General features: G+C 42.5%; 1 protein-coding gene across 2 annotated transcripts in view; it reads left to right on the top strand.

Annotated features, from left to right (window-relative positions):
• The window catches only part of snd1 (staphylococcal nuclease and tudor domain containing 1), a 1,066,795-nt gene that overhangs the window by 129,796 nt on the left and 909,686 nt on the right, over positions 1 to 27,313 (top strand). For both annotated transcript variants that reach the window (XM_068059385.1, XM_068059386.1), the window contains exon 11: positions 7,676 to 7,762. In XM_068059385.1, coding sequence (XP_067915486.1) covers positions 7,676 to 7,762 — 87 coding nt within the window. The remainder of the gene's footprint in view (positions 1 to 7,675; positions 7,763 to 27,313) is intronic.

The following is a 27,313-nucleotide window of genomic DNA, read 5'->3' as shown; positions in this document are numbered from 1 at the left end:
ATGCCTAGGTCCATCGCTTCCTCTGCACCTCTCAGTATTTTCCCATTTATCGTGTATTCCTTTGCCTTGCTTGACCTCCCCAAGTGCATCATCTCAGACTTCTCTGGGTTGAATTCCATTTGCCACTTTTCTGCCCATGTGACCAGTCCATCAATGTCTTCCTACAGCTATCCTCCTTACTATCTACCACATGGCCAATCCTTGTGTCGTCTGCAAACTTCTTGATCATGCTGGAAAAAGCCCTCCAGTTGGAAAAGCACCTGTCAACAATCACTCTTTGTTTCCTGCCTCTGAGCCAATTTTGTATCCACCTTGCTGCATTTTCCTGGATCGTATGGGATTTCATTTTTTTAATCCAGTCTGCCATGTGGGACCTTGTCAAAAGCCTTGTTGAAATCCATGTAGACAGCATCAACTGCACTACCCTCATTTATCTTCCTTGTTCCTTCAAAAAATTTGATCAGATTGGTCAGACATGATCTTCCCTTAACAAATCCATGCTGGCTATCTTTGATTTGCCTGTGCCTTTCTAAGTGACAGTTTATCCTGTGTCTCAGAACAGATTCCAATAATTTGCCTATTACTGAGGTTAGTCTGACTGACCTGTAATTATTCGGTCTATCCCTCGCTCCCTTTTTTAAACAGAGCTACAACATTAGCAGTCCTCCAATCCTCCGGCACCACACCTATATCCGGTGACGACTGGAAAATGATGGTCAGAGCATCCGCTATTTCCCCCCTCGCTGCTTTAACAGCCTGGGGTACATATCATCTGGCCCTGGTGATTTATCAAATTTCAAGGATGCTAATCCCATTGATACTTCCTCTCTCCCTATGGTTATCACATCCAGTACTTCATACTCTTCCTCCTTAACTACAGTATCTGCATCATTCCCCTCTTTAGTGAAGACAGACGCAAAGTATTCATTAAGAACAATACCAACATCTTCTGCCCTACACATAGATTACCTTTTTGGTCTTTTATGGACCCTACTCTTTCCTCAGTTATCCTCTTACTCTTAATGTATTGATAAAACATTTTTGATTTCACCCCTCCACTTCTTACACTCCCCTCTGCTTTCTGTAGTATAGAGTTCTTGGTGTTGGGCATAACTGTTCCTTTTCGGTCTTATCTTACCCCGTAAGCTCCTTGACATCCATGGGGCTCTGGATTTGGGCGTCCCACCCTTTTTCTTTGTGGGAAAATGTTTACTCTGTACCCCTTGAATTTCCCCTTTGAATGCCTCCCACTGCTCTGATATTGATTTACCTTCACGTAGCTGTTTCCAGTCCACTTCCGCTAAATCACTCCTCAACTTAGTAAAATTGGCCTTACCCCAATTGAGAACTTTAACTCCTGTTCTAGCCTTGTCCTTTTCCATAATTATGTTAAAACTGATTAAATTATGATCATTACCACCAAAATGCTCTCCCACTGCCACTCCTTCCACCTGCCCATCATCTTTTCCTAAAACGAAGTCTAAAACTGCACCCTCTCTTGTTGGACTTGCTGCATACTGGTTAGAAAAGTTGTCTTGAATGCACCTCAAGAATTCTGCTCCCTCAATTCCTTTCACACTAAAACTATCCGGGTAATATTGGGGTAGTTAAAAATCCCCTACTATTACTGCCTTATTGCTCTTGCACTTCCAAGAGATTTGCCTACATATCTGCTGTTCTGTCTCCCTCTGACTGTTTGGGGGTCTATAGTACACTCCCAGCAGTGTGCTTGCCCCTTTCTTGTTCTTTAGCTCAATCCATATAGCCTCATTTGATGAACTTTCCAACATTTCTGTGTACTGCCTGTGTGGAGTTTGCAAGTTCTCCCTGTGTTTGCGTGGGTTTCCTCCGGGTGCTCCGGTTTCCTCCCACATGCCAAAGACTTGCAGGTTGATAGGTAAATTGGCCATTAGCAATTGCCCCTAGTATAGGTAGGTGGTAGGGAAGTATAGGGACAGGTGGGGATGTGGTAGGGATATGGGATTAGTGTAGGATTAGTATTAATGGGTGGTTGATGGTCGGCACAGACTCGGTGGGCCGAAGAGCCTGTTTCAGTGCTGTAGCTCTAAACTAAACTTCATCCCTTCTCACAGCTGTAATAGGTTCCTTGACCAAAATTGCCACTTCCCCATCTTTCTTAGCCCGCTCCCTATTGCGTCTGAAAACCCTGTAACCAGAAACGTTGAGCTTCCATTCCTGTCTCCCCTCAAGCCATGTTTCTGTAATAGCTATGATATCATACTGCCACGTGTCTATCTGTGCCCTCAGCTCATCTGCTTTATTTGCTCCTCTTCCTGCATTGAAATAGATACCCTTGAGCACTGCCAAACTCTCTCTATTTTCTAACCTTTGTTTCCTCTGTCTTCCATACTCATCCACTAATTTTCTGCCTTCCATTTTCATTTCTGATTTTTGTTCCAACTGAGTCTACCCTCCGGTCCCCATCCCCCTGCCAAATTAGTTTAAACCCTCGCCAACAGCACTAACAAAACGTCCTGCAAGGAACTCCGTCCCATCTTTGTTCATGTGCAACCTGTCTGGCCTGTTCAGGCCCCATCTTCCCCAGAGCCGGTCCCAATGTCCCAAGAATCTAAAGACCTCGCCAGCATATGTTGGTCTTTGTTTTATGATCTCTTTACGTAGCACAACCTATACTTTCTTCATTTGGATTGGAATATCAAGTGAACAGCTGAACCATTAGACAAGGTCTTGCGTTTGTTCTCTGGACTGAGAGCATCTCAGCCAGAGCAGTGGTAACAGCACTCCAATTGACTTCAACACTAGGGAGGGGAAAATTAACCAGAGTTCTCCTTGTGTTGCTGTCCATCATCCTCTGCTGTAAGTGATATTGTTTGGACATCAAATGAGGGCAGGATTGCACTCTGCTCAAATAGCTTGCCTAACTTTGCAATCAAAGGTAAAGAATGATCACCTGAGTAAAGTAACAGAGGGTGCTCTGCACTTTTGTGACCCTAACTCAAAAAAGGAGCTGGCAACTTGAGTAATGATAAAAGGGGCAGCATCATATTCTGAGTAGTTCTATACCCACTGTTGCTGAGGGCTTGCTGCCAGATCAATAAAAAGGAAAGCGTTATGGAAATTTGTCTTGGAGATTATAGTGATTGGAGATGATTTTTTTTTTAAGGAGGGATCAATCTGATTTTTTGGAACACATCCTCGTGTCCCATTCCTTTTTTTACTTCATAGCAGAACAGCAGAGGAATTTTCTTGGGCCTTTGGACTTCTGAGCTAATCATAGAAAGTTTAAGGCATAGAAGGAGGCCACTTGGCCCATCGTGTCAGTGCTGGCCGAAAAACAATCTACCTATTCTAATCCTACCTTCCAACATTTGGTACATAGCCCTGCAGACTACGGCACTTGAGGTGCATATCCAAACTCCTTTTGAATGAGTTGAGGATTTCAGCCTCAACTACCTTTTCAGGCAGTGAGTTCCAGACCCCCACCACCCGCTGGGTGAAAAGGTTTTTCCTCATCTAGTCTAAAATTGGTTGATTCCTCTTAAAAGGTGTCAAGCTCATGTCTTGTATAAATGTGATCGCATCCATATGGTAATGTATCTGTGATGTCCAAGTAATTTGCGTTAAAATTGCAAACATTGCTGTAGATCATGGGCGTCTGAATGCTTGTTTGTGTTGTGCAGGTATACTCTGAAAGTATAACTAGTGCTCCTTAATGGTTGGGTTCGAAATATCTTTTTTGGGCTGTGTTGAAGAAATTTACCCTGCATCTGACCTGAGAGTGTAGAGTGCACTTCATTTGTTACAGTTGACCTGGGAATATATCTAGCACATATACCTGTTTAATCTTTGAAGAAAATATGTCAAAGCTAGCATTTTAATGCACTGCAAAGAAAGAGTTGCATTTATATAGTGTCTTTCTGACATCGGACATCTCGAAGTGCTTTACAGCCAATGAAGGAAGTATATTTTCAGAACAAACACAGGATTACATAAAAACTTTTGTGTTGATAACAGTTCTGTAGTTGAGGTTTTTTTTAAAAACAGGAGTTCTCACTAAGTAGCGTGACAACAGTGTGAAATCTCCATGTTGTGCAAAGCTATGTTGCTGGCTGGAAACCAGGTCCAGCTGCAATTTGCTTAGTCCGCCCACCTAGAAAATAACAGCCCTGGTTGGGTAGCAAGAATACTACCCTGCTTGGAACTTCGCATCCAGATTGTTGGTGGAATTGTGTTGCTGACTGATGCCAAGTTAAGACATATGCCTCCTTTTTTATATTTTTATACTGAACAGGTTTATTAAAATAAATTTAGAAATGTTTTTCAAGATTGGTGCTCTGTTTGAAGGGAGGGAAGGCAGCATTCTAAAATGAATTAGATTATTTCTACAATAAAAACAAATTACTAAGCACACAGCCTGTCAGGGCACCATCTGAAAGAGAAAGATGAGTATGTTTCAAAATATTGATTGTTGTAGACCTTAATTTTATTCAAAGAATAACATTTTCAGGTGGAACTCTTTTTTTTTTTTCAGGTGTTGACCTGTCTGTTGTGTATTGTCTATTTTAATTGAAGATTTCCAGTTTTTGGAGATTTGAATCTGTACTTGTTCATTAAGTAATTGGGTTTGAGAATCTTCAGCCGTTTGAAACTTCTGACCTTAAATAACATGATAATTCTGGTTACTTTATTTCTCTCATGTCTGATTACTTTCTCCTACTTCATTTTATCAGGCAGGGTTGTAAAAAGAAAATGGAGCTGATGCACCATAATTATGCTACAGTCGTGTGGTTATAGTGGAAACTAATATGGTCTTGGGAACTCTTAAATCACAATCATAAAAATCACAACACAGGAGGTGCCCACTTCCACTCATCATGTCAGTATTATTGCTACTATTTCAGCTGGAACTATCTAATCATATCCTATTCCTGCCCTTCTCCTATATCCTTATTTCTTTTCACTTAGCCAATTCCTTTTTACATGTGTAATCTTTGCATCAGTAGCCACTTGTGTTAAAGCATTCTATATTCTAATGACCCTCTGTGGGAAAAATAAAATGTTTCGCTTTAGTTCTGCTTGTCGTCACCTTCAGTCTTATGTTCCCTTGTTAGTGATTTGCCAAATATTAAAAACAAACTCTTAACAGTTTGCACTCAATCTTTCATAATTGTCATTAATGGCCCCTACCCAACACTCTGTATCCTGCCCACCTGCATTCTTTCTCACAACTTGCATTTCCCTCCAACTTGTTATCAGCAAACTTTGATATAATTCCCTAAAATAAAGTTTCAGGGGTAGAAGTTATACTACATCTATACAGTCCCCTGATTAGGCCACACCTGAAGTACTGTGAGCAGTTCTGGGTACCACACATTAAGAAGAATGTATTGGCCTTGGAGGGAGTGCAGTGTAGATTTACCAAAATGATAACAGTGCTCAAAGGGTTAAATTACGAGGAGTGATTACACAAGCTAGCATTGTATTCCCTGGAATATAAAAGATTTAAGGGGTGATTTGATAAAGGCTTTCAAGGTATTTTAGCTACAAGGTTAATTTGGGGTTTTTCTTGGAGCAAATAAAATTGAGGGGAGATTTGACAAAAGATGTTCTTGATGGTACAAGGACTGGGGAACACAGATTTAGGGTTTGAGGCAAGAGATGCGGGGGTGGGGAAGGAGGAGGAGGAATGTGAGGAAGACATTTTTTCATGCAGCAGGTAGTAATGACCTGGAACTCGCTGCCTACGAGTGTGGTGGGAGTAAATAAAGGATACAATAAACAAAAGGAAATTGGAAGGGCACTTGAGGGAAATAAACTTGCAGGTTTTTGAGGACAGAGCAGGGGAATTGGGGCTGATTAGATTGCTCTACGGAGAGCTGACATGGACTTGATGGGCCAAATGGCCACTTCTTCTGCTGTATATGACTGTGGTATAAAGGGGAACAGATAGGGTAGACGTAGCAAACTATTTCTGCTGGTTGGGGAGTCTGGGACTAGGGGCCATAATTTAAACATTATAGCCAGACCGTTCAGAAGTGAAATTGGGAAACACTTTACACAAAGTAGTAAAAATTTGGAATATGGAGTAAAGGCGGGTATATTGATCAGATCAACTGTGATCTCATTGAATGGTAGAACAGGCTGAAGAGGCAAATTGGCTTACTCCTGTTCTGATCCAGCACAGATCCCTGGGACACAGCACTACCTACATCCCGTCAATCTGAAAAGCATCCATTTACCCTTGATGCTTGCTTTCTAACCCTTAGCCGCTACTCTATCCATGTTGGCTGAATTCTGTTTAATACTTTATGCCTTTAATTTTGTAGCAAGTCTCTTAAGTGGCACTTTGTTAAATGTCTTCAATGTCCATGTATACAATATTTGCATTCTATTTGACCATACATTCAGATTCCCACAAAATAGAACTGAAATGTTAGTTGAGCACTGCCTGCCATTTACAAGTCCGTGTTATCCATCCCTGATTTCGCGCATGCTTAATTTCAAATGTCAGCCTTCACTCAGTGATTACACTATCGCCTCCAAGTCAGAAGGTTGTGTGTTCAAAGCCCCACTTCAGACACTTAAATGCATTATTTAGGCTGACAATTCAGTGCAGTACTGAGGGGATGCTGCACTATCTTCAGAAGTATTTAATTGAAGTGCTTTGGAATGCCCGGAGGACAGGAAAGGTGCTCATTAAATCCATGCTTTTCCTCTTTCCCTCCACATCAGAAGTTGACTTTTGGCCTAGTAAGGCTAACTATTCGCCTGGCTTTCCTTTTTTTTAAAGAAGTGGGTGTAATAGTTTGCCACTTTTCAATCCTTTAACACTACTCGCCTTTATAATTTTCATAAAATTATATAGTTAGTGCCTCTTTCCTCCCAAACCACCCTAAGTGCTCTGTGATGGATACCATTTGAGCTTGATGGTTTTTCTATTTCTGGTACCAATACCTTTCCAAGTGTCCCTTTCAGTTTATCTCTAGCATCCTCCTTAGTTACTCCCGCAGTTCTGTTTTCTGTGTACACTGAAGCAAAATATTGATTCCATATTCCTGCAATTCCCTGTCTCAAATACAATGTGGCTTTCGGTGTTTCCTTTTTAAATAAAAGCTATCCTTCGCTGTGTTTACGAAAACATTTACCATTTGCCTTCATGTTGACTGTTGATCTTCCATAGTCCTCAACATTCCCAATCTCCCTATTTGTTCCTTGCTATATACTTTGTATATTTTTTTCATAAGTGCTATTCCATGATCTCCCCTTCCAGAAAAGGGTGCTGCTCATAAAAGTTGTATACTTATGTTGGGGGAAGAGGAGGAAAACAAAGGCATCATTTGGCCATTGGTATACCATATCAATGTAATTTTATTAGCGTATCTGACTCAGTGATTTTCAATAATAAAACTCAATAGTCACCGTGCAAACCAAATAATGACTGCTTGCTGCATCTGTGCTAAATAGCAATCATTTTAATGTGTTTGAGAGGCTATATTTTTAAGTAATGAGATCCCAAGAGTCAAAATTCATTAAACTTTTGTAGGCTACAATTTTGATCTGACAAGAAGCACTATTTGGTTGTACTGTTCCTATTGATGAGATTGTTGTTGAAATAACTACCCATCTGCTCTTCAGTATCCATCTTTCACAAATGTTTTAACTGGATTTTTCTCCACTTTTATTTTATTCGTAGGATCGAAGGAAACTGCGACCCCTCTATGACATTCCTTACATGTTTGAGGCTAGAGAATTTCTACGGAAGAAGTTGATTGGCAAAAAGGTAAGTCTGGAAAAGACTTGTCTCTATCAATAGTGAAATGCACTTCCAACAAGTTAGTTGTGGGCATTTATAATTCTGATGCAGCCATATGAAGGATAACGGGCTATGGCTAGAGCGTCCTTTTCATGGCATTCATTGGGATGTTACTCTCTCTTTCCACCACAGATTTAATTAATTTACCAATACCCAGGCTTGGGAATGAACAGTGGCTAATGGGCCAAAGTATGAGAGAATACTAATAAATTGTTTCTTGTTATCTTTTGCTTCCCCCTCACTATGCATCTCTTGAATGTGACTCTTGATGGATGGTTCCACAGGTATCAGGGATGGTTCTTTGGTACTTTGCCCATGTGGCCATTCTTCATATAGAAGTCTGGGTTAAGGATTCTTGGACAGGCATGCACAGTGCTCCAAACTAATGTGCCATCTGATTAAAATGATGCTATGTTTCATTGTTTCTCAAAATGTGAACATGGAAATTCAGTTTGTATTTTGTGTATCCTAGTTGCAATGAAGGTGACAGCACTGTGGCCAGGTTATGCTATGTAATCTACTGAATCATGACTTTTTAAAATTCAAGCCAAAGTTCTGTGGCATACTGCAACAAGAGCTTTCATTTTATATAGCATCCTTAATGTGGAACAAGTGTCCCATGGTACTTTTCAGAGACCTAAGGGGGAAAAAAAAATCACTAAGCTGAAGGGGTATTAGGAGCTGATATAAAGCTTGGTCAAACAAGATCTTAAAGGAGCAAAAGGAGGTGGCAAGGCAGAGCGATTTCAGGAGGGGTTTCTATAGTGTGTGGCCTGAAGACCTGGCTGCCGATGGCAGTATAAGAGCTTGCTGTGCAGGAAGCCAGAGGAACAGAATTCTAAGGGTTGTCGGGCTGGAGGAAACTAAAGGTAAGGATGGGGCAGAACATGGGAACTTCACCATGTATGAAGGGAATTAAACATGATGATGAGAGGCAGCTAACAGGTGACTGAAACCTTGGTGTCAAAGAAGTCCAGACAGGAACACAACTCAGATCCTGGAATTGTCAATCTAGCTCCCATGGTCTTGATTGGACAATCCGTTTCCCCTGTAAATTAAGGAATATGATAGCTTGTGAAATCCCTGTGGATAGAAGCCAATAATGGCAAACATCTTTTTCCTGGTGGGATGCTTGGATGTATGCTGTGGAGTTGGCTGGGTCATGTACGACGTTTAAATTGTTGTTCCTAGTTTCTCATGTTGTGGACACTAACAGATCTTGTGTTCAGATTTAGCATTTTCTCAGCAGTGAGACAACAGCACAAAGAGAAGCCTTTGGCCCATAAAATTCAATCAGGATAAACCAGTGAGTTAGAAATATAAACTAGAATAGAACTGAGCCATCAGGGCTTTTTGAATCTCATTGCCAGGGTTCAGGAGCTGTGTGTGACACTTGGGCTGCAGTTCAGGCACCCCTGCCCTGTATAATGAAGCAATAGACTGCTACATAGTGTGATATTGTACTGGCTACGATTATTCAACTTCACAATTAAGTGCATGTGTTTCAGGACATTTGACCAATGTTACTTTTGGTTAAGTATTGAAATGGAGTGCACTCCCACATTAAGCATTTAAATTAATTTACTGCCTTTCTAATGAGCAGATAGGAAAACTTATTACTCACTGACAGCTGCCCCTGTGTTTCTTCACATGAGATTCATGCTAACTAAAATGGTTCTAAATATTCTGCTGTTCAATATTAATTGCTTCAACTTAGATTGAAAATGTTTCCCCAGTCTTTTAAAGTTGGTTGTGCTTTGGCTCCATAACTGGATTATAGGCATGGACATTTTATTTGAGAGGGATCCAAATAGCAATGCTTTATGTGCCACCAGTTGTAGCAGGTCTAGGCTCCTGAACAGTGAAAATGAGTTGTTAAACCATAGTTTTGTATTCTTAAGTATGTGTTCTCATAAATTATTTATCCTTGCTGGCTGTATGTTTTTCAGTGAGGAGACGGATTCTGACTATGGAGACATTGCATCCACCTTGATGCCTTAATCATTTCTTGTTTCTGTTCTTGTGTCAATGTTGCAGTAACTCCTCAAAGCCATTTTCCATGATGAAATCATCAACACCTACTCTTTAAACAAAAATATGCAGTGTCATCAGCTGCTTTCTTGGCAAGGGAGCTATTTTATCCATTGAAGCAGCTGATGACACTGAATATTTTTGTTTAAACAGTAGGCGTTGATGATTTCATGGTGGAAAATGTCTAGGAGCAACTGGGTTTGATCATGAGAGCTGAAATAACCTGTGAGATGGTGCTTCAGCAATCTGGTCCTTTCTAACTGTATAAACTTACCTAATGCCCCCTCCTCAAAACACTGGTTCAGTAACTCCCCCAGGACTTATCTTTGTTCCCCCTTTTCCAACAAAAAGTGTTGCCCTTTTTAAAAAAAAAACAAAAAGCAGCATTCTTGGTTTAACTATTTAAATGATTTTTTAAAAAAAGACACTTATTGTTTAGTGAAGCAGTCATTATCAGTATAAACAGAAAACAAACATTTAACAGTTTTCAGTGTGTTGCAGGCTGGTGCCAGATGGAAAACAGGGGTGCAAGAAAACAATTACCTCCTGGGGAAAGAAACCAGGATGACTATTGTCCACCAATCTGAGTCTGTGGCAGCCTCCAGCATGTGAAACTAGTGTGTGAATAGGCACAGTTATGATGTGAATAAGCTCTCCTGTCATTGCTGTTCAGAAAATATACTACAACTGATCTTTCTAAAATAAAAATCGAAGGTGAGAGGATGCTCAAAACCAAATTTTTATTTTGGAAAGCTGTCCTAATGTTCATTGGTGTTTGAGACATTAGAGGTAAAAATCCAATTGGTGAAAAAACGGTGAATTTAAACTTGGGTATTTTTCTTGCCCCTTGGACTCCATTGAAACCGTTTGTGGAATTTGGAGCCATTTTCATGTATAGATGGGAGCAGGAAGTTGCAAAGGAATATATAGAATAAGTGAGAGGGCAAAACTATGGGAGATGGAGTTCAACTTGGGGAAGTGAGGTCAGCCACTTAAAATCTGTAAAAGACAGCTTGGAATATTTTCTTGAGAGCGAGACTAAGAGCTGCGTTTGTTTGCCCACAAGTACAGATCACTTAAAAATTAGTGCCCAGGTACAAAAAAAAAAGCCAAAAGCCTAAGGAATGTCGGCCGTCATCTCAAGCGATTTGGAATACAATAATGAGGAAAGGATTCTTCGGGCATACAGAGTCTTGAGCAGACCACATCTGGAGCACTGTGTTCAGCTTTGTACACGGAGCTTCAGGAAGATATATTGGCTTTGGAAGGCAAACAGTTCATTTTCACCAGAATAATACCAGAGCTTGAAAGGGTTAATTTATAAAGACTGGTTGCATAAAATTGGTTTGTATTCCCTTGAATTGAGAAGGTTGAAAGAGTGTTGAGGTTTTTAAAAAATGATTTAGGAATTTGCGAGGCATAGATATAGTAAAACAATTTCCCCTAGTGGGAAAATCCAGAACAAAGGGGCATCATCATGAAGCACTTTTTCTCACAGTACTGGACATCTGAAACTGCAGAGGCCAGGAATACTGGACATAGACCCTGTCCCCTGGACCCCAACCCCTGCGCATGCACACATGCAAAAATGGCGAAGAGCTTAAGGCCTGCTCATATAATTAATGAAAACGAGCATGGAGCACTGCTATTGAATTTTTTGCACATCTATTTTATTAAGTTTGTGATAATTACCAATAATTGTATTAATATAAATTGTATAATTAATAACTATAAACAATTTAAAGCCAATGTACCCACCGTGGAAACCACTAACGTCTATACTTTTGTCCATTCCTGGCTGCATTCAGAAGCTTTTTGTTCCCCAAGAACTCAATACATGTCTTTGCGTTTTTCTGAGAAATTGATGCAGATGTGGAGTTCTTTCACGCTGTCCACTTACAGCCTGTTCTTCTAGTTTCTCTGAGTGGTGGTCATCATGGAGCCAACACGTTCTGTATAAGCATTACTGCGTGGTATGGAGAATATATAGGAGCTGATTTTTTTCATGATGAATTTTGTTCCCTGGGCTTTGCTGAGAAGAGGCTGACATGGGTATCACATCGCTGCAAAGTGCAAAATACATGATGCTTTTTGCGATGGAATCGCATTCTTTTGACCATAGAAAACCATAGAAAAAATACTGCACAGAGGAGACCATTCAGCCCATCGTGTTTGCGCCTGCCAGAAAAAGCTAGCCACCCAATCTAATCTCACCTTCCAGTACTTGGTCCATAGCCTTGCAGGTTACAGCACTTCAGGTGCATGGCTGGGTACCTTTTAAATGAGTTGAGGGTTTCTGCCTCCATCACCGATCCTGGCAATGAATTCCAGACACCCACCACCCTCTGGGTGAAAATGTTTTTTCTCATGCCCCCTTTAATCCTTCTACCAATCACCTGAAATCTGTGCCCACTGGTAATTGACCCCTCTGCTAGAGGGAACGGGTCCTTCCTGTCTACTCTATCTAGGCCCCTGATAATTTTGAACACCGCAGTTAAATCACCCCTCAGCCTCCTCTGTTCTAAGGAAAACAATCCTAGCCGATCCAATCTTTCCTGATAGCTGCAACTTTCAAGCCCTGACAACATTCTTGTAAATCTCCTATGTACTCTCTCCAGAGCACTTATGTCCTTTCTGTAATGTGGTGACCAGAACTGTATGCAATATCCAGCTGGATCAAACACAATCTTTTGCTTGGGTATTTTGAATTGGTGAATGATGGTGGTTATGGTGATGAGGACAACACTTGAATCTTTTTTCACGGACACCCACCACCATGGAAATGATTTCCAATGACTGACAGTGATATTAGCCAATGAGACTGGTCGGGTAGCGTCTTAAGGATACAGAACAGGTCTGATGGGACTTTTTCTTGAGGGCACTTGCCAACCTGGAAATGGTTTCTTGACGGGTTTAACTAATGAGGTTGGTAGGGTGGCCGTTTGGTACTGCCTGGCTCTAATTGGTTGACTTTAATATCATTAATTTTAGCTCATCCCCCACATTGATTGGCTAGTGCCCGTGAAGGAATGGACCTTCCCCTCAGGCTGGGCCGCAGCATTGCGAACTTCAAAATACCGGACCTAAGGATGTCGAGTACCAGAACAGCACCAGATGCACTGAAATCTGGACTGTCTCGTACAAAACCACGTGAATAGCCATCCTATCTGGAATTTTTTCCCCTAAAAGAGCTTGGATGCTGGCTCAGTTGAAATTTAGGACTGATGTGGACAGATTTTTATTGGGTAAGGGTGTTGAAAGATATGGAACAAAGACAAGTAAATGGAGCTGAGGTACAGATCAGCCATGATTGAATGATGTAATAAGCTTGGGGAACTGAATTGTTAAGTTCTTATGTTCCTATGTTTGTGCATCCTTCTACCCAGTCTAAGTAGGTAGTGCATTGTTCTTGCATATTCCTGTTTAAATCGGTGAGCTTGCCTTTTTTTAAACTTCAAAATGCCCTTTATCAAAAATTGTCAGTGAAATGTACAACTGTATAATGTCATGATTGACTACATGTTTTTGGCACCATCTATATATTGCACTTGAAGGATAGCATGCCTCCTACTGTAAATCATTAACCATCGTCCATTATGAAGTGAAGTGTTAAGCCTGTTTGAGGTGTTGATTTTAGTTTTGAAAATGAGACTTGTGAATGGTGGTGATGCATTTCTTTGGGGGGGGAAAAAAAATTCAGGGTAGGTTTTCATTGCAAGTCTTCTCTGCTGAAGTTAATTATAAATCTGAATTGAACATGAAGGGAAATGGCAAGACTGTAACATTGCAGCTACACAGGGGTGATTCCTGAGAGCATGCGCTATTTAGGTGATGACCTGAGAATGTCAAAAGTCTATTTTTATGTTTAGTGTCAACCACACAGCGTAGATGTATAGCAGAAATTCTGAGGCAATCACTAACTGAGCATGTGGTCATGTTGATGACTGTTGTAAATGGAAGCTTCCACAGTTCTCTCCTACTTCTGCATTATCACAAAATCGTTACAGCACAGAAGGAGGCCATTCGGCCCATTATGTCCACACTGGCTATCAGAGCAATTCCCCTGCCTTCTCCCCGTAACCCTGCACATTCTTTCTTTTTAGATAACAGTCCAATTCCCTTTTGAATGCCTCGATTGAACCTGCCTGCACCACAGTCTCGGGCAGTGCATTCCAGACCTTAACCAGTTATTGCGTGAAAAAGTTTTTCTTCATGTTGCTTTTGTTTTACCAATTACTTGAAATCTGTGCCCTCTCCTTGATCCTTTCATGAGCATGAACGGTTTCTCTCTACCTACTGTGTCCAGACCCCTCATGATTTTGAATACCTCTATCAAATCACCTCTCAGCCTTCTCTTTTTAAGGAAAACAGTCCCAACTTCTCCAATCTATCTTCATAACTGAAGTTCCTCATCCCTGGAACCTTTCTCGTGAATCTTTTCTCCACTCTCTCCAATGCTTTCACATCTTTCCTAAAATGTGGCGCCCAGAACTAGATGCAATACTCCAGCTGAGGCCGAACTAGCGTCTTATATAAGTTCTTATATATGCTTTATTAACCGCTCTCTCAACCTGTCCTGCCACCCTCAAGGACTTATCACATATACACCCAGGTCCTTCTGCTCCTGTGCCCCCTTTAGAGTTGTACCCTTTATTTTATATTGTCTCTCCATGTTCTTTCTAACAAAATGAATTACTTCACATTTCTTTGCGTTGAGCTTCATCTACCCATTCCACCAACTTGTCTATGTCCTTTTGGAGTTCTACACAATTCTCCTCGCAGTTCACAATGCTTCCAAGTTTCGTATCATCTGAAATTGTGTACGCCAAGGTCTAGGTCGTGAATGCATATCAAGAAAAGGAAGTGTCCCAACCTTAGGAACTCCCGGTCCAAACCTTCCTCCAGCATGAAAAACATCCATTAATCACTACTGTTTCTTGTCACGCCGCCAATTTTGTATTCATGTTGCTACTGTCCCTTTTATTCTATGTGATATATCTTTGCTCACAAGTCTTTTGTTTGGCACTATTTCAAATCCCTTCTGCAACTACAAGTACACCAGATCAACAGCATTGCGCTCTTCAAAAAAAAAACTCCAAGTTAGTTCAACATGATTTTCCCTTAAATCCGTGCTGGCTTTCCTTAATTAACCAGCATTTGCCCATGTGCCTATTAATTTTGCCCTGAATTATTGTTTCTAGAAGTTTCCCCACGAAAATTGGTGGTGTCGCAAATAGTGAGGAGGAAAGCCTTAGATTACCGGATGATCGAGATGGGCGGAGCAGTGGAAAATGGAATTTAACCCTGAGAAGTGTGAGGTGATGCATTTTGGGAGGACCAACAAGGCAAGGGGATATACAATGGATGGTCGGACCCTAGGAAGTACAGAGGGTCAGAGGGACCTTGGTGTACTTGGCCATAGATCACTGGCAGCAGCACAGGTAGATAAGGTGGTTAGGAAAGCATATGGATACTTGCCTTTATTAGCCGAGGCATGGAATATAAGAGCAGGGAGATTATGATGGAGCTGTATAAAACGCGACCAGGGAGCAGACGCGGTGACTGCGAGAGGGTACTGTTGAAGGGGAGGGAGAGGCATTGATCATGACCATTGAGTGGTGAGGGAGTTTGGACTCAATTCTTGTGTTAAATTGAGCAGCGCCATCCTCATTAGTGGCAATTGCCTGAGACGTCGCAGGCAGTGCTTTCTGTCGATGAGGCTGCATTTGCGCATGTGCCAGTACTGCACCACTTAGTGGTTGTGTTGTCAGAAAATGCAGCCTTTTTGAACAAGGGTGTAATATTGCAATTATCCAGTCCTCTGGCACCACCGCTAAGTCTAAGGAAGACTGGAAAATTATGACCAGTGCTTCTGCAATTTCCACACTCACTTCCTTTAGTATCCTTGGATGGATCTCCTCTGGGCCTGGTGCCATATCAACTTTTAAGAATAGCCAGCCTAACTAATAGCTCCTCCTTATCAATTTTAAATCCATCAAGTATATTAATTACCTCCTCTTTCACTGTGGTCTGGGTCGCATCATCTTCCTTGGTAAAGACCGATGCAAGTATTCATTCAGCACCTCAGCTATTCTCCCTGCCTCCATGTGTAAATCCCCTTTTTGGTCTCTAATCAGCCTTACTCCTCCTCTTTACCACTTTTTTAGTATTTATACACCTATAGAAGACTGAGATTCCCTTTCATGACAGCTGCCAGTCTCTCGTCATACATCCTCTTTGCTTTCCTTATTTGCTTTTTCACTTCTCTTCTGTACCTTCAATATTCAGCCGGGTTCTCCATAGCATTATCCACTGGACATCAGTCATAAGTGCACTTTTTCTTCATCTCTATCTTTCTTGTCATTCAGTGAGTTCTGGATTTGTTTGCCCTACCTTTCCCCTTCGAGGGAATATACCTCGACCATGCCCGAGCTATCTCCTCTTTGAAGGTAAAAACAAGAAATGCTGGAACCACTCAGCAGGTCTGTCAGCATCCGTGGAAAGAAAAGCAGAGTTAACGTTTCGGGTCAGTGACCCTTCTTCGGAACATTTCTAATATTTGTCCGTTCCGAAGAAGGGTCGCTGACCCGAAACGTTAACTCTGCTTCTCTTTTCACAGATGCTGCCAGACCTGCTGAGTAGTTCCAACATTTCTTGTTTTTATTTCAGATTTCCAGCGTCCGCAGTATTTTGCTTTTATCTTCTTTGAAGGTAGCCTATTGTTTAGCTACCGTTTTTCCTGCCAAGTTTTGATTCCAATTTATTCAGCCAAGATCCATTCTTTCCCCATTGAAGTTGGCTTTCCCTCACTTAATCATTGTTACTCCAGATTGTTTGTCCTTTTCCATAGCCAACCTAAATTTTATGATACAATGATTACAGTCCCCTAAATGTTCTCCGACTGATATTTGATCCACTTGGCCCACCTCCATTCCCAAGAACCATGTCCAGCAGTGTCTGCCCTCTCATTGGACTGGAAACAGACTGCTGTAGAAAATTTTCCTGAACATACTCCAGGAATCCTTGCCCCTCTCTCTGCCCTTTATTCTTTGACCTCCTGATCTCGAGAGACAATGGGTAAGCACCTGGAGGTGGTCAGTGGTGTGTGGAGCAGTGCCAGGAGTGGCTATAAAGGCCAATTCTAGAGTGACAGACTCTTCCACAGGTGCTGCAGAAAAATTTGTTTGTCGGGGCTGTTACACAGTTGGCTCTCCCCTTGCGCCTCTGTATTTTTTCCTGCCAACTGCTAAGTCTCTGTCTCGCCACACTTTAGCCCCGTCTTTATGGCTGCCCGCCAGCTCTGGCGAACGCTGGCAACTGACTCCCACGACTTGTGATCAATGTCACAGGACTTCACGTCGCGTTTGCAGACGTCTTTAAAGCGGAGACATGGACGGCCGGTGGGTCTGATACCAGTGGCGAGCTCGCTGCACAATGTGTCTTTGGGGATCCTGCCATCTTCCATGCAGCTCACATGGCCAAGCCATCTCAAGCGCCGCTGACTCAGTAATGTGTATAAGCTGGGGATGTTGGCCGCCTCGAGGACTTCTGTGTTGGAGATACGTTCCTGCCACCTGATGCCAAGTATTCTCTGGAGGGAGCGAAGATGGAATGAATTGAGATGTCGCTCTTGGCTGACATACGTTGTCCAGGCCTCGCTGCCATAGAGCAAGGTACTGAGGGCACAGGCTTGATACACTCGGACTTTTGTGTTCCGTGTCAGTGCGCCATTTTCCCACACTCTCTTGGCCAGTCTGGACATAACAGTGGAAGCTTTTCCCATGCGCTTGTTGATTTCTGCATCTAGAGACAGGTTACTGGGGATAGTTGAGCCTAGGTAGGTGAACTCTTGAAGCACTTCCAGAGCGTGGTCGCCAATATTGATGGATGGAGCATTTCTGACGTCCTGCCCCATGATGTTCGTTTTCTTGAGGCTGATGGTTAGGCCAAATTCATTGCAGGCAGCCGCAAACCTGTGGATGAGACTCTGCAGGCACTCTTCAGTGTGGGATGTTAAAGCAGCATTGTCAGCAAGGAGGAGTTCCCTCATGAGGACTTTCCGTACTTTGGACTTCGCTCTTAAACGGGCAAGGTTGAACAACCTGCCCCCTGATCTTGTGTGGAGGAAAATTCCTTCTTCAGAGGACATGAACGCATGTGAAAGCAGCAGGGAGAAGAAAATCCCAAAAAGTGTGGGTGTGAGAACACAGCCCTGTTTCACGCCACTCAGGATAGGAAAGGGCTCTGATGAGCCACCATGTTGAATTGTGCCTTTCATATTGGCCAAGAGAGTGTGGGGAAAATGGTGCACTGACACGGAACACCAAAGTCCGAGTGTATCAGGCCTGTGTCCTCAGTACCTTGCTGTATGGCAGCGAGGCCTGGACAACGTATGTCAGCCAAGAGCGACGTCTCAATTCATTCCATCTTCGCTGCCTCCGGAGAATACTTGGCATCAGGTGGCAGGACTGTATCTCCAACACAGAAGTCCTCGAGGCTGCCAACATCCCCAGTTTATAGACCCTATTGAGTCAGCGGCGCTTGAGATGGCTTGGCCATGTGAGCCGCATCGAAGATGGCAGGATCCCCAAAGACACATTGTACAGCGAGCTTGCCACTGGTATCAGACCCACCGGCCTTCCATGTCTCCACTTTAAAGACGTCTGCAAACGCGACATGAAATCCTGAGACATTGATCACAAGTCGTGGGAGTCAGTTGCCAGCATTCGCCAGAGCTGGCGGGCAGCCATAAAGACGGGGCTAAAGTGTGACGAGTCGAAGGGACTTAGTAGTTGGCAGGAAAAAATACAGAGGCGCAAGGGGAGAGCCAACTGTGTAACAGCCCCGACAAACAAATTTCTCTGCAGCACCTGTGGAAGAGCCTGTCGCTCTAGAATTGGCCTTTATAGCCACTCCAGGCGCTGCTTCACAAACCACTGACCACCTCCCGGCGCTTATCCATTGTCTCTCGAGATAAGGAGGCCGAAGAAGAATATTGTCATGGAATGAGGTGATGATACTTAGTAGCTTTGGTGGACATACAATCATTGCTACTAGTCTGAAGAGACCACGTCTGCTGACGAGGTCAAAGGCTTTGGTGAGATCAATGAAAGCAATGTAGAGGGGCATCTGTTGTTTGCGGCATTTCTCCTGTATCCGACGAAGGGAGAACAGCATGTCAACGGTCGATCTCTCTGCACGAAAGTCACACTGTGCCTCAGGGTAGATGCGCTCAGCTTCTGGAGCCTGTTTAGAGGGTGATGATATTGGCATCGCGCATGTCCTGAGGTACTGCTCCCTCGTCCCAGCACAGGCATAGCAGTTCATGTAGTGCTGAGAGTATAGCAGGCTTGGCACTCTTGATTATTTCAGGGATAATGCTGTCCTTTCCAGGGGCTTTTCCACTGGCTAGAGAATCAATGGCATCACTAAGTTCCGATTTTGTTGGCTGTATGTCCAGCTCATCCATGACTGGTAGCGACTGGGCTGCATTGAGGGCAGTCTCAGTGACCACATTCTCCTTGGAGTACAGTTCTCGGTAGTGCTCAACCCAGCGGTCCATTTGTTTGCGTTGGTCAGTGATTATGTCCCCTGATTTATATTTGAGGGGGGCGATCTTCTTGATGGTTGGCCCAAGAGCTCTCTTAATGCCATTATACATTCCTCTGATGTTTCCGGTGTCTGAGGCCAGCTGAATACGACTGCAGAGGTGTTGCCAGTCGTCGTTTGCGCAGCGCCTGGCTGTTCTTTGTGCAGTGCTTCTGGCTGTTTTAAGTGCTACGGATGTTAACTCGTTGGGGGCTGTCTTGTAGTTCAACAGTCCTTTACACTACTATCCCAGTCTATATTCTGATAATTAAAGTCCCCCCATATTACTTGTCTATAATTCTTGCACCTCTCTCTAGTTTCCTTGCAAATTTGTTCCTCTACATCCTTTCCATTTGTTGGTGACCTGTAGACTACACCAGGGGTTGCCAACCTTTTCATGAGAGAGCTACTTTTGATAAAGGCAAAGAACGTGTTTGCTGACAACGCTGCAGTCAAAAGTTCTTTGCTTCTCATATAGGAACCTCCTGATGCCAAAAACTTGAACTCTGCTTTGCCATGTTCTTAACTAATTATTTTCTCTTAACCTCATCCCCCAGGTTGTGTGGGTATCACCTCTCTCTCGCCCCACCAACTCCTTCCTTTCTCTGACTTGCTGACTGGGATCAGAGGAGCTCCTTTTTGGGCAGCAGCAGCAATCCATCTTCAATAAATTGATGAAGGGTCACTGATCTGAAACGTTAACTCTGCTTCTCTCTCCACAGGTGCTGCCAGACCTGCTGAGTATTTCTGGTTATATTTCAGATTTCCAGCATCTGCAGTATTTTGCTTTTATTTCATTATATTTGGTTTGTACTGCTGGAGCAGTGCTATATTTAATGTGGAATTTAATAATTAAGACCTTTTTTCCCCTTGAAGACTAGAGAGCATATTAGAATTAGAATTAGAATATTACAGCGCAGTACAGGCCCTTCGGCCCTCGATGTTGCGCCGATCATCTGACCTACACTATTCCATTTACAACCATATGTCTATCCAATGACCACTTAAATGCCCTTAAAGTTGGCGAGTCTACTACTGTTGCAGGCAGGGCGTTCCACGCCCCTACTACTCTCTGCGTAAAGAAACTACCTCTGACATCTGTCCTATATCTTTCACCCCTCAACTTAAAGCTATGTCCCCTCGTGTTTGCCATCACCATCCGAGGAAAAAGACTCTCACTATCCACCCTATCTAACCCTCTGATTATCTTGTATGTCTCTATTAAGTCACCTCTCCTCCTCCTTCTCTCTAACGAAAATAACCCCAAGTCCCTCAGCCTTTCCTCGTAAGACCTTCCTTCCATACCAGGCAACATCCTAGTAAATCTCCTCTGCACCCTTTCCAAAGCTTCCACATCCTTCCTATAATGCGGTGGCCAGAACTGCACGCAATACTCAAGGTGCGGCCTCACCAGAGTTTTGTACAGCTGCATCATGACCTCGTGGCTCCGAAACTCGATCCCCTTACTAATAAAGGCTAACACACCAAATGCCTTCTTAACAGCCCTATTAACCTGGGTAGCAACTTTCAGGGATTTATGTACCTGGATACCAAGATCTCTCTGCTCATCTACACTACCAAGAATCTTCCCATTAGCCCAGTACTCTGCATTGCTGTTACTCCTTCCAAAGTGAATCACCTCACACTTCTCCGCATTAAACTCCATTTGCCATCTCTCAGCCCAGCTCTGCAGCCTATCTATGTCCCTCTGTACCCTACAACACCCTTCGACACTATCCACAACTCCACCGACCTTCGTGTCATCCGCAAATTTACTAACCCACCCTTCTACACCCTCATCCAGGTCGTTTATAAAAATGACAAACAGCAGTGGCCCCAAAACAGAACCTTGCGGTACACCACTAGTAACTAAACTCCAGGATGAACATTTGCCATCAACCACCACCCTCTGTCTTCTTTCAGCTAGCCAATTTCTGATCCAAAGCTCTAAATCACCTTCAACCCCATACTTCCGTATTTTCTGCAATAGCCTACCGTGGGGAACCTTATCAAACGCCTTACTGAAATCCATATACACCACATCCACGGCTTTACCCTCATCCACCTGTTTGGTCACCTTCTCGAAAAACTCAATAAGGTTTGTGAGGCACGACCTACCTTTCACAAAACCGTGCTGACTATCGCAAATGAACTTATTCTTTTCAAGATGATTATAAATCCTGTCTCTTATAACCTTTTCCAACATTTTACCCACAACCGAAGTAAGGCTCACAGGTCTATAATTACCAGGGCTGTCTCTACTCCCCTTCTTGAACAAGGGGACAACATTTGCTATCCTCCAGTCCTCCGGCACTACTCCTGTCGACAATGACGACATAAAGATCAACAACAACGGCTCTGCAATCTCCTCCCTGGCTTCCCAGAGAATCCTAGGATAAATCCCATCTGGCCCAGGGGACTTATCTATTTTCACTCTTTCCAAAATTGCTAACACCTCCTCCTTGTGAATCTCAATCCCATCTAGCCTAGTAGGCTGTATCTCAGTAATCTCCTCGGCAACATTTTCTTTTTCTACTGTAAATACTGACGAAAAATATTCATTTAACGCTTCCCCTATCTCCTCTGATTCCGCACACAACTTCCCACTACTATCCTTGATTGGCCCTGTTCTAACTCTTATCATTTGTTCAGAGGGTCAGATTTGAGGATGTGCTGCACCCTCTGAGTGTCAGTAATGAGGGAGTTCTGCAATGTCAGAGCGTCAGTACTGAGGGGTGCAATGTTGTCGGAGGCACACCACTGAGGAGTGCTGCACTCTAATATTGCGTCTGGTCTAGCTTGCCTTCTCCCCCACCACAACCAATCTCTCAAAATTGAAGTGTTTGAGTTTGAGTTGCTGGAGGGGGTTACCGTATCAAGAATGTATAACAAATGGTATGGCTGTTAAATGTGGAATATTTTAAATTCATTGCTACTTTTCATTGTCATCTAAATGCCACCAGATGGCAGAAACAGCTTTGTGTCCTTGTTTGTTGAACAAGGTGTAGAGGTGTTTATGTATCTGGAAATAAAGACCCTAAAGGTTTGAATGCTTTTGCACTGATGAATTGGAATCATATCTTTTTTTTAAAAATGACCTTAGTTTCCATCTAGAGTATTGAAAGAAATGAGAGGAATTTGCTGATCTGTTTGTTTTAATTTTCCAAAATAGGGATAACTGGAATGCTGTCAGGTTGCTGGGATGTGAAGAGCAGGGTGTTCCAGGGATTTGTAAAGGAGCCTTTGTTTTTTTACCATCTATATTAATAACTTGGAAGAATGAATTCAAGTTTGCAGAGGCAAAGAAGGTTGCGCGGATGGGAGCAATTGAGATGCTTAAGATTATAAAGTGAATGAACAGGGTACATTCAGAGAAACCTTCCTCTGGTTGGAGAATCCAGAACCAAAGGGCGTTATTTTAAATTTAGAGCCAGGTCGTTCACGAGTGAAATTGGGAAGCACTTTTTGCATACTGCAGTGGAAATGCCGGCTTCTCTTCCATAAAAATCAATCTCTACTCTGGGTGCTGGGTCAGTTGGAACTTTCAAAGCTGTGATGGATAGATATTTGGGTGAGGACATCGAGGGATATGGAGCAAAGGTGGGGATGGTGAGTTGAGGTGCAGATTATCCATGGTATATTTGCATGATAGAACAAGCTTGAGGGGCTGAATAGCTTTCTTCTGTTGCTCTGTCATGTTTTATTTAGTACAGTCCAGATGGGGGCTACTGACATATCATCTGTGCTAGATTGTAATCATGATGCATAAATGGTTCTAAGAAATTGGAAGGTTAATGTACCCCCCAAAAATTCTGTATGTTATTACTTCAGAGGGAGGTTAACCAATAGATTTAACTTGGTGGAAGTTGAGAAGACTAGGAACCTCTAGATTAAAAAAAATTGGTTTGGAAAGGAAGGGAGTAAAACGAGTACTGTATTGTCACTTTCATAAAAGTGGACAAATACAGAAAAACTTTGCCTTTCTTGTTCCCAAACAGATTTTGTTCTCTGTATTGAAAGCTATTTTAACCAATTGCTATATATGTTATACAGCATCTGCTATTGCAGACTGTTTAAAATAAGTGCTGGGTTAGGGTTTACAGTGGAGATTTGAGAATCTACTCAGATCAGGAAAATGTCAACACTTGTGTTTTCATTTCTGGAGTCTTGCTGCTATGAGAATAATTGGCTTAAATTCTGCACTAATATTTTTTGGAGCAGTTGAGTGCATTGACATATTGAATGCTGCCTCGTGGATTACTGCTGTGACTACAGATTTTTTTGGTGCCTTGTTTGCAAAACTCTTCTGTTGCTGTATTAAAGCACCCACATGTAAACACGATTACCTGTTAGAATAGACTTTGTTGCTGAGTTTAACACATTTGTCATTAACTGTATCAATCACTCTTCCTTCCAAGAGCAGTTGGCCTATTGATGGTGTTGGGAGTTCTTTTTAATTGAACTAAGAAGATGTAAGCTAGGGTAAGTGACCTGGCATTATGCAGTGAAAACATTTTTCCACCATGAGTGGTGGCTGTGGTATTTTGACCTGTTCTGGAAACCAGCCTCAGATATATTGGTCACCTGCTATATCGAGCAACATAACCTGATGCAGGCAAAATAGTTTAACAATGTCAAGTTTTTGATCAGTGGTTCTTTCTGTTGAGTTCGAGTTCAATATGCAAATACCGATGCACAGTATCTGATTGTTTCACCTGTTTCCAGGTTAAGCATACAAAGCTTAGAAGGTGAATTCATCAAGCTAGGATGTCCTCAGCAGAGGGGGTAAAGTCTTTGTATGTTGCCTTTGGGTAGGCTTTTACGTGTCCCTCCAGAACAAGACCTAATTTGACATGAAAGTTGGCAAAATAACTCTCGGATGCAGAGGATTGACCAGGACTTCCCTGAATCAGCAGTTGAAATGAGCAAAAGTATAGTGCCTTTCGGCTGAGATATGTCAAAATGCTTCATGTACGCTGAATGACTTTAAAGTGCAGTGTAATTAATCTTACATATAATGCACGATTATAAATGTGGCTTTGCTGAATCAGAAAGTTGATATACATTAGTCACCCCATTTGGTTTCATGTGTGTTTTGAGGAAAAATGTCTGGAAATTCCGTGCTTATTGATGTAATTTTAAGAAAAGTCTCTCTGCCTCCTCTTCCTGAAGAGTTGTTACACATGTGACTAGCTTCCAGTACCTCCAGATGGCCATTTTTCATTTATCAGCCAAGATACTAAATCTTTAGAAGGCTGCCCAAAGGTGGGGCACATCACACTCAGCTGAATGTCATCAGGATGATTTTAGAGACTTCAGCTGTTTTACTTTGAAAATGACTGCACTAGTCTTGCAGTGGGAAAATTCTCTGTCCTCAAGTACAGAATTTCTTTTCAGTGTGCTCATTGTCATTGTAAAAGTTTATTTTAATGCACATTGTTTATGGTTATCTCAATAGTAGAAAAAACAGCCCAATTGCCTTCTAATAAGTCCATTATTGTTGATATTGCTCACTATCCAGTGGTGGTACGCTGTATGTTGTTGAAGTCAAGAGTGTGATGGAATACTCCCCCCTTACCCAAATCAGTGTAGCTGTAAGAATATTGAAGATTGACATCATGAAGGACAGAGCAGCTCGCTTGATCTGTGACCTTGTCATTGGGCTTTTAACCATTTGTTGCACCGCCAGCCCCTCTAAGGTCCCCTCTAACCTTTTTGTTGTCTTGAATGGCCTATTCGTTTAAGTGCACAGTACCATAATATTTTTTGCATGGCTGTGCACGTGTGGTATCTTAAAGGGGTAACTTGTGCATGACCTGCGTGGTGGCCTCCAGGTTGCTGCATGCATGTGTGGCTTGGAGATAATATTGCCATCAGCACAGAGTAACTACAAGCTTGTTCTATCTGAAGGATGCAGGCCCTGAACCAACAGCAGCAATCTAGTGAGCACGCCACCATCTCCAGAATCCCCCTCCAAATCATAAAATCATATAGCACAGAGGGAGGCCATTTGGCTCATTGTGCCGGTGTTGCCTCTTTGAAACTGCTGTCCAATTACTCCTACTCCTCTGCTTTTCCCCATAGCTCTGAAATGTTTTCCTCTTTGGATATATCCAATTCCCCTTTGCTATCATATACTATCCTGAGTGGGATATATGCAGTGTTCCTTCACAGTCAATGGGCCAGTGTTCTGGAATTCACAATCTAACACCAACCGAAGGACTGCAGTGCTACAAGGAGAAGGCTCACCACTGCCTTCTCGGGGAAACCAGGTATCCTTGCCAACGTCTGACATGTCCTGCGAAGAAATAATTTGTTTAGAAGAGTGTCTGTCTTTGTTAAAGCTTTTGAAGGCGGCCTCGGCCTCTCCCAAAGTCTTAAGTTTGAAATTGATATTTTAGCCTAGAATAATGACTGCTATCTGAGCCATGGATGCAATGTGTGTCTCCCCATCTAATTAGCAAAAAGTTGAATTAGAAAGCAAAATCTCTTAGCAAAACACTAGGAGGCAGGTGGCCTCTTGTTGTCCACCTTTGGAATCTTGGGTGAATTAAGGGTTATGGCTGCGATGAGTGACAGTGGAGCAAGGAGGAGATGTGGGTACAGGGAGTAGGTAATTCAAGTAGAAGAGTTGAGAATAACAATGACTAAGGAACTGATGGGAAAGGGAGGACCAGGTGAAAGCAAGTGAGGAGAAAGTATGAGTGATAAATGAGAAATAGGTTACTGAGGGTTGCTGGCTACAATTTCTGTGGAAAATGTAGCCCGTGGGGTCTCATTTCAACGCTGCTTTGCAATCCAACTGAAAGTAAGAAGTCAAAAGAAGAGAGATCGGAGAAGCATGACGAATTATTGCGAGAAGCAGAACAGAGAGGGAAAGAAAACAGCAGCATGCAAACTACAAGAGACCAGATTCTCTGACTTGCCATGTGCAATCCCATGGAAGATCCATTCATAATGTCTAATTATAGGGAAGATTGACTGGTCTAACTATATTTGGAGTAGAGAAGGAAAAGCAATTTGGAAGATATCTCATGCTGTTATATTTAGTACCTGCTTTTGATGGCTTTTAAACTGGCATCCACCAAAATCCTTTTTTAATGGATAGGAATAAGCAATGCCTGGTGGCCTTTTGCTAAAATTTGATTAAGATGTTTGGATGTTCTATTTGGTTAATAAACTAATCGAGTTTGTGATCCAGGACAATTTTACCAGCATTAAGAATTTGGGCTGTGCAGGATCCATTTATTACTTTCAGTATTACCAACGTATGTAGTTATGGGCATGCACTCCTATTGGTTGAATCAAAGAGTACGTTTCCAGTCTGAAGATAGACTGGTGGGCTACTTGCAGGCTTTCTGTCAGTGCTGTTATATATTGTACAGTCATTGGAAGCTTTGTGGGGTGACTAGTGCTCTGATTCCAGTCCTCTTCCAGGTGGGTAGGTTCCAGACCTCAGCACGTAATGACTATGGTTGATCTCTAACTTGGCAGTATTGGGACTATTTCTCCTTATTTGTTGAAGGTTGCATCACAGTGATGTACTGCAGAAGTGACCCACAAAGTTGGGCTGCACAGCCAGGCTGAAAATACATTCATTGTGCAGCAACTATTGCTGTCCAGTTTGCAGGTCATTTAAGCATTAATGTATAAGTCGTGTACTAATTTCATAATTTTGGTGAGTGATTTGTCATGGAGCTTGATCCCTGCCACTGGTCCTTGGGTTCTAAATTTACTGGGTGCAGCAGGACATGCTGCGAGTACCTTGAAGCTGCAGTAAAAATAATACTCTGCAAAAGATTGACAGAACATTTGCCTATTTGTAATTAATGCAGGAAGAGGAACCTTCACCTTAGCTGTTGCCAACTTCATAGTTTAGGTTTGAGCTTAAAGCTCCTG

Source organism: Heterodontus francisci, chromosome 27 (assembly GCF_036365525.1).
Source record: "Heterodontus francisci isolate sHetFra1 chromosome 27, sHetFra1.hap1, whole genome shotgun sequence".
In the NCBI taxonomy this organism is placed as follows: domain Eukaryota; kingdom Metazoa; phylum Chordata; class Chondrichthyes; order Heterodontiformes; family Heterodontidae; genus Heterodontus; species Heterodontus francisci.
Note: the sequence above shows the minus strand (reverse complement) of the source record. Positions and strands in the feature narration are given on the sequence as shown.